Below are 13,031 nucleotides of genomic sequence, written 5' to 3' on the forward strand. Positions count from 1 at the left end.
TAGTAATTCATACTTTTACCTAAAAATTACAGATGATTTACGAAAATTGGTATGCAAATACATTGTTTTTCAAAAATGAATTCATTCTGATAAGACATATATGAAATTTACGTTTGCTTACTATAGTTGAGAGTTGAAACTTGATAAATATTTTTGAAAAAGTAATAATAATATGGGCAATGGGGGCTTCAGCCCGTTAGCCCCCCCCCCCTGCGGACGCCACTGGATGTACCCCTAATCCCTATGCAAGCTGTACATAACTAAGATAATATTACTTTGTACCTTATAAACACTAATCGCTATTACACAATATTGAAATGCGGCATATGCATGCAGTTAAGTTACCAAGCGAATTTGAAAATTTCTGTTTTACGTATTTCATCAAATTAAAAACAATGATGCTATCAGAATTTATTGGTCGGAATTAATTTCAAAGTTTTCAAATTTGAGTACTTATTAGACATTTAGATCACCAGGTACGCAGATTATTCCACAAATCTACATGAAAAAAAAATGTTAAAACTATTAAATAGTATATGTAATTATTTATTTTAATGTGTGCTTATGGTATGCAAAAATTTTTTATTGGGTGGTGGGAGGGGAGGTAAAGTTCTCTAACCTAATCTCCCCCACAAACACAACCAAATTACGCCACTGAACAACTAGTACCAATCTGCGGTAGGGCGCATACGACAAGATAACTTTTATATTCAATGTACCTATATTGTATTTGTGTTGTACCAAAGTTGTGGTCCCCCAAGTTCAACTAATCAGGTCTAATTTTATATGGTTATATTATAGTATTATATTAATGGAAAAGTAAATATTACTTATAGTACCTACCAATAGATAATCTAAATATCCTTAGAAATATAGGTTGATCACCTCAAAACTCTTAAACAAAATATAATATAGGTACAACTTGTACTTATAGCTAAAATAATAAAATGTACATATTTAAAAAAAAAAATAAACCAATATAAATTCAGTTATTAATTATCATTTATCATCGTAAAAAAATAATTAGAAAATTATATATTATTTTATGATGCTGTACATCACAAAAAAAAAAAATTCTGACACATATTTTCTGCTCTAATTTGTTTTTTGTACCTCTATAATAATAATATTTATCTATCAATTAATCCAAAATTAAACCATTGAACACACTTACACAGCTACATCAGGCAAATATATGCATTATTATAGTGACAAGATATACCATGAGTCTATATTTATTATTTACACAATCTACTATAACTACCAGAGTGTATATCTGGTAGAGTGAGTACTCCGGGTTTTCTCATTGACTAAAAAATTTAAAACCATTGTTTATTTTTTAGCCTAAATAGCCAATAGGTAATTGCCTATTAAATATCTATATACTATTCTATACGATAGACTATAGTCTATAACTACATTTTCATTTATTGGGATGTGGAGCTCTGTTTATGAAACTTATATAGTGTTAATTAATTTTACAAGTTGTACCTACTAAATATTCACACCACAATTAAGCAATCAAAAATAATTATTATTTTAATGAATAAACGCAAACATTTGTTAATTAATGAATAAAACACATGTTACATAGAATAAAAGTGCCTTATATCTAAACTTTACTTTAAGTTGAGCATAAAAAGAAATTTATATTACCTATATTATCAAAAATATAGTTTAGAAAATATAAATAATATAATTAACCTATGTTAAAATTTAAAACCGACATTATTTAATAGTAATTATAATCATATTGTATATGAAAAGTAAGAATATACATTTTCAAAGAAAATAATATTATAAATATTGAATATCAATCATATTTTTTAGCGCTTTCATAACTGCATCCAACTTTGTATCAAGATCTTTTCTATCCTTTTGGAAACTTTCATCTTCTAAAAGCACTTCATCAATTTTCTTTTCAATTAAATAGGTTTGGAATATTTCTTCATTTAAACGCTTATCGAGGACTTTTAAAAAACAATTTATCATTTTGTGTTTAATTCGTTTAGGCACAAAGTCCCGCACAATTTTCCTGATGAACTCAAAATAACATTGACTTAAATCTCTATGTAATTTAACTTGTTCAGACGATTCTAAAGATTCGTCGTTGTTATTAAGACCTGATAATAACTGATTTAACATTTGTATTCTATTAAGTTCAATCTTTTTGTTCTGGCTCATATCTTTCCAATTCCCGTCAGAAGAAGAGTCACTATCATCTTTGTAATTATTTATATTTGCAGCAGCTAAAATTTCTTCTTGAATCGTACTATTTGATTTTATTATTTCAAATATGAAATCAGGATTGGCTGTATCTAAACATTCCTGATATGATTCTATGTATGATTCAATAAAATCTTTGATATTTTTCACATTTTCTTCCAGCAACTTCTCAAACACATTTCGCACCTAAAATCATAAGATTGTTATTTTTTACTTAATTAAATACCAGAGGTTAAACACAAATTTTGTTTTAGTAAGGGTATCTACAATATTATTATTTTATGCTGAACCAGTGAACCCCTACAGTGATTATTAATCATTACTTATTGCTACGAAAAAACTCAGATACAAAATCAATTAATTGAGGTTAAACTTACGTCTTCATTCAATTGTGGGTATCGCCTAAGTGTGTCCAACAATCTGATATCTATGGAATTCAATATATTTAACATCTCACTGCGCACCAACTCTACGCAATCCAATGACGGCTCGATCAAGTTTTTTAATTGGCGGCTTAAAATTTTTTGTAACGCCTTTTCATTGACAAAAGTGCTTTGGCTCGTTCCTGATGTATTTAATAGTATCGTTGCTATATTTTCATTAGTTAAATCCTGTAACGGGTCTATGGCATTTATTGTTTTTAAATATTTTTGTTGGATTATTCGAGAGACACTTGCGCCTCCAATAACTTCATCGACCGAAACATCATTTTGATTTCCATTCACAGTGTCTTCATAAGATTTGCTGATATCTTTTAAAAGTCCTATTACAAACGATACTTTGTTATCAGGAGTATGCAGTAACATTAATTTCCTCCCTAATTTATTTTTCATATCTTCGAGCTCAGCTTTAAGTTTTGGATAAACTTTTTTAATGTGCGTAATCAAAATCATCTGCAATGTTCGAGCTAATGCTTTGTTGCCATGTTTCGTACATATATCTGGATAGTTAGTTTTTAGAAATTCTGTTTCTGATGTTAGCGTCGCGTCCATTGATTTATTTTCAACAATGTCTTTTTGACTTCTGTTTACTACACCTATGATACCTAGTTTCACTGGAATCCTGCGACCACACAGTAAATCTTTAGTGTCTTGTAGTGTACCTTCATCAATCAGATCCAATTTTGTAACTACAGCTATTGTTCTGATGCCATCTGGGTCCATTTTTTTCGCTATTTGCAGGCTTTCACTCGTTGACGGATCTGTATTCGCAGTGACCACTGCTAAAATAATAGAATTTGCCTTACTTACATAAGATATAATCAATTTTTGTATTTGTTCATCTATATCTTCAGGTTGGTCTCCAACCGCCACTTTTGTTATACCTGGCAAATCTACAAAAGTCAGATCATAGCGATTAGTGTGAATTTTCATTAATATTTGACTGTTAGTGATGCCTTTATTATTTCCAGCAAGAATGTTTGTTCTGCTTTCAATTTCATTGCGTACCGAATCGAAATCGAAAAAAAAATGATTTTGCATATGTAGAAACTCTACCCATTCTGTTATGCTTTCATTGTCTTCGATGTTATGAGACATCAACATGGTTTGTTTTGTTTCTTCGGTGTACCTAATCATTTGTATGACTAATGGCGCTCTGGTAACTATACCAGTTCCTCGAGGTAGAAATGATTTTCCCACTATGCTTTCTAGCACAGAGCTTTTACCGGAACTCTGTGTTCCCACTACCACAATTTGTGGTAAGTCGGCGATCTGCTGTTCACCAACTACTGCAAAAACATCTTGCAGCTTATTTACAACTTGGATAAGTGACTGCATTGTTGATTTCTTACAGCCTGAATCTAAAATAAAAATTATTAGAATTTCATTAGTTAATAGTATTAAATTTAAATTTTGATGACTTAGACTTATAAATAGTAATTACTAATGAGTTAGGTATACACATTGTTATTAATATTTTTTTTTTTTGATTATGATTAATAAACTAATATTTAAATGAGTTGCTTTTAAAATATCAATTTTATTGTTATAATGCATATTTGTGTATTTTAGACGCTATTAAATAAAATGTAATATAATATTCACCAATTATTATATTTGGGCTATTTCTTGATATTGGTAAAATTAAATAGCTATTTTCGAAACATTTAGACATAGGTAACTACATGTCTACATATGTAACTAAGTAAGTGCATCAATATATAAACTATAGGTAGAAACATATTGTTTTTAAACTGTTTTTGTGTGCTCACATGCAATGATTAATATTTACAAAATAATACATTGACATTGTTTATTAAATATTTTTTATTATTTAATATTGGTACTCAAGACAAGACAAGTCTTATAAAAGTCAAATTTTGGACACTTAGTTTATTATTATTTATTTGTAACCTCGTTTGTAACTTATTACTTATAAGTATTTAAAGTTTGATGACTGTCGAGTAGTGGACCAACATTGTGCGGGATATCTACTCCACTCAGCTAATCAATACTTGAAAATAAAAAAAAACACATTTTTTTAGAAAAATGTTATTTTTTAGCAACTCAAAATTACGTAAAAAAAAGTATTTTCAAATATGTTCATAGTTTTTAAAATAATTAAATGTAATAATATTAATTGTAAATAAATGATTATCTTACATTAAATGAATCACCCGTTTTTCTTTCTAAGGTACCTATATTAATTCTAACGACATTATACTGTATAGTGTATATTAATTATAATATACATATTTGTTTTTAATATGGAAGGTTGAACCAAAAGCAAATGGCCTAGCTATATATTATTGCAATATTATTTCATATGGTACCTATTGGCTATTAGTTATTACTATAGTGCGGCCAACGAAATAGGCGGGTGATTCTAGTAACTAGATTTTTTATTTTAAAAATAAGACGTATCGCGACCCAATTTTAAAGCTTACGCGACCCAAAAATGGGTCGCGACCCACCGGTTGAAGACCACTGTTCTAGTTGATGAAATGACGTATCGTAGACCATTGTGAATAGGTTCGTAGTATAAATATCCAATAATTAATCTAACTTTATACCATTATAAAAAGTCAATAATAATTTGCGAAGTGGTGAAATGTTACAAGTTTCTTTGAATACAATTTTTAAAATTATAACAAAATATTAGATTTAAATAATATATGACAAACGCATCAACATTTTATCTTGATATGATCATACAAAAAAATTGTGTTTTTTCATTTTTAAAATGCTCCGGTTTTTCTATAAGAACAATTTATGTGTACATTATTTCAAGTAGTTATAAAAATTAAAAATTTTACTAATGATTTTAAAAATTCCGTCATTTTGACAAGTTTTTCAAATTTGAATTAAAGATTGTTATACATACAACTTATGCCTATTTAGTATTTACTTTTAATATTTTTAAATTACTTTATGATCAATTTAGGTGGTATATTGTAAGGTGAGTTATCCAGGCACCCGTAAACTGTCATTACTCCCTCTAATCAATTTAAGTTTAGGGTACCTGATTTGCATCCATTTGTACCCTCCTGTTAAAATTTGTACCCCTTTCCCTTAGACATAAAATCAAATCTCTTGTTCGGATGTACGGCATCTTAGTAACCTGGTTATTGAGTACCTACTACAATACCTACTGTAATAATGCATTACCTAAGTAATACGCAACTGGTACGTGTGTAAGTACCTAGTACCTACTTACTTTAGTAATAGTATTAATTATCCTGGATAATTTTTTACCCATCCACCCAGTCCCCACCCACCCACCATTTTAGGTGGTTCATTTGAACCACCTTAAGTGCGTACTCGGCGCCACTGTGTATCACAATTTATCGTTTTACCATAAAATGCCACGTACCAAATACCATTTATTTATAATATGTTATATACCTATACCTAATACCTATATATTATTATATAAAATTATATTATAATACCGTGGGCTCAGAACCAAAAGGTATCTTAAAATATCAAATTGTTTAGGAGAGCCATTTTAAACTATTTTCAACTTGAAACTGAATTATATTTTTTCATAATGAACGATTTTTAATGATTGGCACATTTAAAGATTCACAAAGTTGTTCTGCGTTAACTCTAGCAATTTGTTTTTTTTTTAAAATCAAAATGTAAAAAATATCCGATAAGAGCCAAAAAGTTCTTCAGATAACAAGAATCTCTTCGTTGTTTATATAATTTTTCCACTTTCGTTCTGAATTAAATGTATGTTTTTACTAAGTAATTACCAACCTTAAAATAATGTGACATAGGCTTTTCATTTAAATAGATACCTATTTACAAGGGCTGCATAGGTACTAGTTGCGTCCCAAAGATATGAACGAAAAAAGGTCTAATCCGAATTGCGACCCGAGTTTATTATGGGTATACAGACGAGTTGGGGCCCGGGTTTTTTTAATTCAAGATAATTTAATCTATAAATTTTACTAAATTATACTAACATTTTTAACTTCAAAAAATATCATAACGTTTTTACAAAATTTTTGAATAAAAACAAAACATAATTTTTAACCTACCTGCAGCATCTACTGATGCTACAGACAATCCTAAGACTGTATAAAAATAAGAAGGAAAATGAAGCTTTTTTAAATTCAAATTTACATATTTAAATTAATTTAATTTTAAATTTCGGACCACACCCCAAAAAAACTGGGGCCGCGATTCGGAAGAAATCTTTACCGCGGGACGCAACTAGTAGCCACTAGCCACCCTTTACAAGACAGTACCCGGGGAGGGGGTTAAAGGTTAAAGGTTCAACCACCAACCCCCGTGAAGTTTTCTTAGATTATGACGTAATCGTATAAATAATTAAACATTAAAGTTATATGGTTTTAATTTCCATAAACCATAAATCATAGGTATAGGCCACTGGCTGTACGCCTGTATGTCTGTGTATGCAATTAAAATTGTAATAAAAACTGTATACAAATACTTACAACATAAATGTATTACTTGAGAATAAAAATTTGTCTAAAAGATTAAATGTAAATTCGTATGACTACTGATGCTATAACTTAGAATTGAAGGAAAAACAATACAAACTATCGTACAGTTGACGGAAAAAAAAAACACATCGAAATGAATTGCGATTAAAATATAAGCTTGAATAAATTAAGTACACAAACTGTATGGGAGGGAATAGACAATAAAATAATTTTGCAGCCAAAACTATAATTAACGTGTGTAATAAATTGATAACTTACATATTAGGTGTTAAATAATATTGTTTCACGCGTCGTTGTTTCAATATGTAATACACTTATGAGGTTAACAAAATATATTGTTTGTCTAAAATAAATTAAACAGACTGTATTAACTATATAGACATTAGACGGTACACAGTAAAAAACACAGACTGACAAGGATCGAATGCCGACTGATTAATAAGTGATGAATAGGATATTATAAGTCTTTAAAATAAAGATAAAAAAATATCTCGAACATGGGAAAGTGAGAAGTGATGACGCGCTTAATTTTTGGTGCCTTACTAATAAATTTACATCGTAACACATTACACACTGATATCGTATACTAAAGTAAATTTGTTAACTAATAGCACTATAATCTAATCTGAAGGTTGACAAATTATTACAAGTTGTAAGTTGCATTTAGGTAGGTACTACAAACAGTAAGTGAACACTTAACACAATGTTGAAGATAATATCCTAAATTCGTCAATACGAATATACAATGTAATATTACATTCTTAAAAATATAATTATTAAATACAATTACGTAGATCCGTTTTAAAGTTATTAACGATTATCCGTCTGTCATATTTTCGAAGTTTATTTTTAATTTAAATTATGTAGGTATTTAAACGAAAATAATAATTATAAAAATCTAAAATAAATAGTATACCCAGCTAATGTGTACACCGTAAACTATAAAAAATAAAAATAAGATAGCTGTGATTATCATAATATATTTATAACAAAATGTATTATAGCGTGTCATATATTTAATATATATATTTAATAGGTATATATTATAATATAAAATAATAATTGTTCCTGTTGGTTTCTGATTTTAACCCAAAGAATTCAGAAATGTAATAATATTTGATTAAAATATTCTCTTATTTCAATAACTATCTGGATTAAGTTATTATAGCTTAACTCTATAATAGTATGTATAAGTAGGTAATGTAAATTAGTTATACGTAAAAAACCAACACACCATATTTGACTGAAATGTCGAAAATAGATTTAAATATTCGCAAATAACATGGTATCATCGGTACCGACTTAAATATTCTATACAATACGACAACCTTGGTGGTTTACGTGAAGTGTTACATCCGTATTTGATCAGTTAGGTATTCAAAATTGGCTAATCAGTAAATTATTCTAAGAGTAGATTTGAAGATCTTTACCACTCACACCAAAGATAAATGGGCCAACTTTACGTACGCTATACAGCCTATACATAGGTACTTACACAAAAACCGAGACAAAAACTATAATATTATTGATAGATAACTACAACTAGTTGTTGGTTAACACTGTCTGTATTACAAATTAAATAAACATATCGGGTACATGGAAATGTTAAATGTACTTACGGTAATGAAATCGTCCTTAATCACGTTTTGGGTAGCCAAGGTTCAGTGGATGTCAAAATTTCTAAATCGTCGAATAATAATATTAATAATATTGTTAAAATCGAGACGCCGACGAGCAAATAGACGGAACGTATTCTTTAAAAAATGAATAACAAAATAATATGGTTGTGACTTGTGAGGCGTCGTGACTCGTATGGTTGTCGTTGCACAATGCACAGTGCTGCACCCCGCTACCCCGCGACACACTCATTCATAGTGTAAAAACAGCGATAAGACAATATTACTGTGAGCCTATAAATATATAATTTTTATATTTTGGTATTTTGTGAGTGGCGTGGCGGCGGCAGTACTTTAAAAACAAACAATAATATAGACAGCACATTATCCAAGTAAAACTATATAAACATAATACCACAGAACGAAAAAATAATAATAATAACATAATACGAAAATAAAATAAATCAGTGCAGGATCCAATGCAAATGGCCAACCAGAGGCGTATTTATGTTTATTTTACTCCTTATTGCATTTATGCTTTCACTAGTTTAGACAACACTTATATTTTACCATTGTCCATTACTAGTGGTAATTTACCACTCCATTTATACCTAATAAAAAAGTCAACCTTTATTATTAAATAAAACAAATCATAATTAAACAAATACCGTTTTTGACTTTTTAAAATCATCCATTGACTAGATAAATATGTTAAGTATATCAAGATGAGCATATTAACTTTAATTTTGCGAACTCATTTATAGGGAAAGCCTTTAGTTCGTTTTTGGAATTGTATCGCTAATATTAATTCTGTTAACATAATCAAATTATTAAAAATTATTCTTCTAAAAATTAATATCGTTAAGTTTATAAAATACACTTATCTGAATTCTGAAGTACTAAAGTAGTTAAGTAAGTGATACAAAACTTGTTTGAAACAAGTGTATTAAAATAATTCATTCAGCTATGATGAATTAATGATTATAGTGATGACCCAAGTCCAAAATCATCAAGTCGTGCCGTCTTATTAAGGCGTTAGCTATTTAAGTAGTCGTATCATACGGATCGTCTCAGGCGCGGATTCAGAGGGGGGGGGGGGCTATGGGTGCTCGGGCACCCCCTGTCGTCTAAGCCACTAATAAAATAAATTTGTATAAAAATCTAAAATATAAAGGTGTAACCATTTTTTTTAAATTCTGATCGGAGCAATGTGTGGATGATGTGTTTTTTTAAATTTTTTAAATTTTTTTCTTTGTTTCTGTCATCGCCGTATTTGGGGCAGTAGTAGTAGCTTCGATTTTCTTCAACAGTATCTCGATCGATGGGAAAGTGAATTTAGTTGGTTCATTCAGAAGGTCAAAATTTAAAATTACAATAGTTTTAAAAGCGCTGGGAAAAATAAAATAAAAATTAAGCAAAACGGGAAATTTTAAGCAAAATCGGCTTTCGACGAAATCAATTCTGGTTTTTGGTTAACTCAAAAACAAATAACCAGATACATGTCATTTTCACTGAATATTTATATTAGCATTTTCTATACACGATATAGAACACGATAAAATTTTCAAAATTTTCAAAATATTTTGATTTGTTTTGAACATTTTTAGTTTCCAATTTTATAAGTATTTTTTTCTATGAATATTGAATGTCAATAACATTTTAAAGTTTGAAAATGTATTATATATTGTTACAATGGCAGTTGAAAAATTTTAAAAATGCAGTCACAATTTTTTCTTATAAGCATTTAAAGTTCAAATGTTGACAAAATACATAAAAATCATGAAAATGTGCAAATTATTTTGAGTTAGAAATTCATTAAAATTTTTATTTTTGAATCTAAAATTTGAAAATTTAATACAAGATTCCTCATTAGTACCTATGTCTACCTTTATCAAAAAAAAAATATCTACCGGAAAGTTAAATTAAATTTTTACATCGTTGTATATTTTCTGGATTTCTCATGTATAGGCATGAGTAGGCATGTAGCGATTTTCTTGTAATTCAAACACGAATACTTGTAGAATGTAGATATATACTTAAAATTTACATCATATATATCATCTTATCAATTCCCATACTTGATAAAATGTACAAAATATTTTGAGCCGTTTTGAGCTGTTTACAGACATTTTAAATTTTAAACGCTCAGAACCGTTTTCCATCATCCATTACAGACTATACAGTGATCCAATTGTAATCTACTGTAAAGCAGAGCGACACCCACTTGCCCACCTTTTTTTTGAGCACCCCCTGTTAAAATTTTCTGGATCCGCACCTGGATCGTCTCTTTTTGTCGTTGATAATGGTTTTGTTGGAGATGGCCGATTTCTACGAATGACAGTCTGGCCGTTATGTATTGTTCTATTAGATTTTAGTTCATTTATAATACTGATGTCTGAGCGTATCATTACAATATTTTTCAACTACTATTGTAACAATTTATCAGGAGCCTTGTATTAAATTCTTATGCTTTTTGACCCAACAAATACAATTTTATTGACATTTATAGAAAAAAAAACTAAAAAAATTTAAAATGTCCGTAAGCAACTCGAAAACAGTCAAAATATTTTGAAAATTTTCTGAAGTATATGAATTGATAAAAAAAAAATATGATATAAATTTCAAGCGTTTAGGGTTATTCGTTTTTGAATTATAACAAAATAACAAAATCGGTACTTGCGGGAAATCGAGTGAATATCTAATGTTGTAGAAATTTGAACTTCAAAAGCTCATAAAAATTTAGTTTGACTTTTTTATAAACATTTTTTTTTTATATAAAGGTAGATAAGGAATCTTGTATTATATTTTAAAATCTTTGAATTTAAAAATAAACGTTTTTATGAATTTCTAACTCAAAATAATTAGCATATTTTCGTGATTTTTAAGTATTTTGTCAATATTTGAATAATATTGTAATATTAATATAATAATAATACCTATGCTTATATATTGGAATGATGAATGTATTGGTTTTACAATGATGTATGTATTTCTTGTGTCTTTTTGTGTTTTAAAACAAATTAACGTATATACTTGGCATTTTTACTGGTTTTTTATATTTGCATTTTCTATAGACAGTAAAATTTTCAAAATATTTTGATTTATTTTCAACTGGTTTAGGAACATTTTCTGTTTCCAATTATATTAGTCTTTTTTCTATGGATGTCAATAAAACTTTATTTGTCGGCTAAAAAAGCTTGAAAATTTAATACAATGGTCCTACTATACTGTTACAGTGACTTTTTAAAAATATTAAAAATCCTTAGTCACAGCTTTTATTTATAAGCATTTAAAGTTCAAATATTGACAAATTACGGAAAAATCGTGAAAATTAGCAAATTATTTTGAGTTGAAAATTCATAAAAATTTTTCTTTTTCAATCTAAGATTTAAAAATGTAATACAAGATTCTTTGAAAGTTTTTCTACCTTTATCAAAAAAAAAAAAAATGTTTACAAGCAAATCAAATTAAATTTTTATGAACGTTTGAAGTTCATATTTTTACAATATTCACTCGATTTCTCATGTAGCGGTTTTGTTATTTTATTGTTATTCAAAAACGAAAAACTGTATATACATAAAAATTTTACTGAATGTTTATATTTTCATTTTATATACACAATAAAATTTTGAAAATATTTTGACTGTTTTTGGGCTGTCTACGGACATTGTAAGTATTCAATTTTTTTAGTTTTTTTTTCTATACAATATCAATACAATTTTATTTGTTGGGTAAAACAGAATGAAAATTTAATGCAAGGCTTCTGATATACAGTCATAACTCTTTATAACGAATCTGAAGGGACCAAGAGATTTCTTTCGTTATAGAGAGTTTTCGTAATAGAGAGGGTTTAAAAAAAAACAAAATTTTAATTATTTATGTATAAAGGTACCTATGTAATATTATATATCAAACACATCATTATTTTTACATTATTTTATATATATTTACGTATTATATTAAATTATTATTATTATTATACATACTTATTAAATATAATTTAATTTTTATACTATACATATTTATACTTTATTTTAAATAGTCTGTCATCTTAGTTTGTACTTTTAGATTCTGAGTGGAACGATGAATGTATTGATTTTACAATGATGTGTGTTTTTTTTTTTATTTTTTTTTTAATTTTTTTTTTATTTTTTTTTTGTGTCTGTCATCACGTTTTAGGACAGTAAAAGTGCTTGGGATTTTCTTCAACAGTACCTTTTTCTGATAGGAAAGTGAATCTAGTTGGTACTTTGGGGGGTCAAAAGTAAATTTTT

General features: G+C 28.1%; 1 protein-coding gene across 1 annotated transcript in view; it reads right to left on the reverse strand.

Annotated features, from left to right (window-relative positions):
• Positions 1-1,513: 1,513 nt before the first annotated feature.
• LOC100162764 (dynamin-1-like protein) overlaps positions 1,514-13,031 on the reverse strand; it is a 12,942-nt gene continuing 1,424 nt past the window's right edge. Inside the window, exons 2-3 of the mRNA XM_029486692.1 lie at positions 2,604-4,027; positions 1,514-2,412 (exon numbers count right to left, since the gene is read on the reverse strand). Of these exons, the coding sequence (XP_029342552.1) occupies positions 1,798-2,412; positions 2,604-4,004 (2,016 nt within the window). The 5' untranslated portion in view covers positions 4,005-4,027 and the 3' untranslated portion in view covers positions 1,514-1,797. The remainder of the gene's footprint in view (positions 2,413-2,603; positions 4,028-13,031) is intronic.

This window comes from Acyrthosiphon pisum, chromosome A1, assembly GCF_005508785.2.
Source record: "Acyrthosiphon pisum isolate AL4f chromosome A1, pea_aphid_22Mar2018_4r6ur, whole genome shotgun sequence".
NCBI lineage: Eukaryota > Metazoa > Arthropoda > Insecta > Hemiptera > Aphididae > Acyrthosiphon > Acyrthosiphon pisum.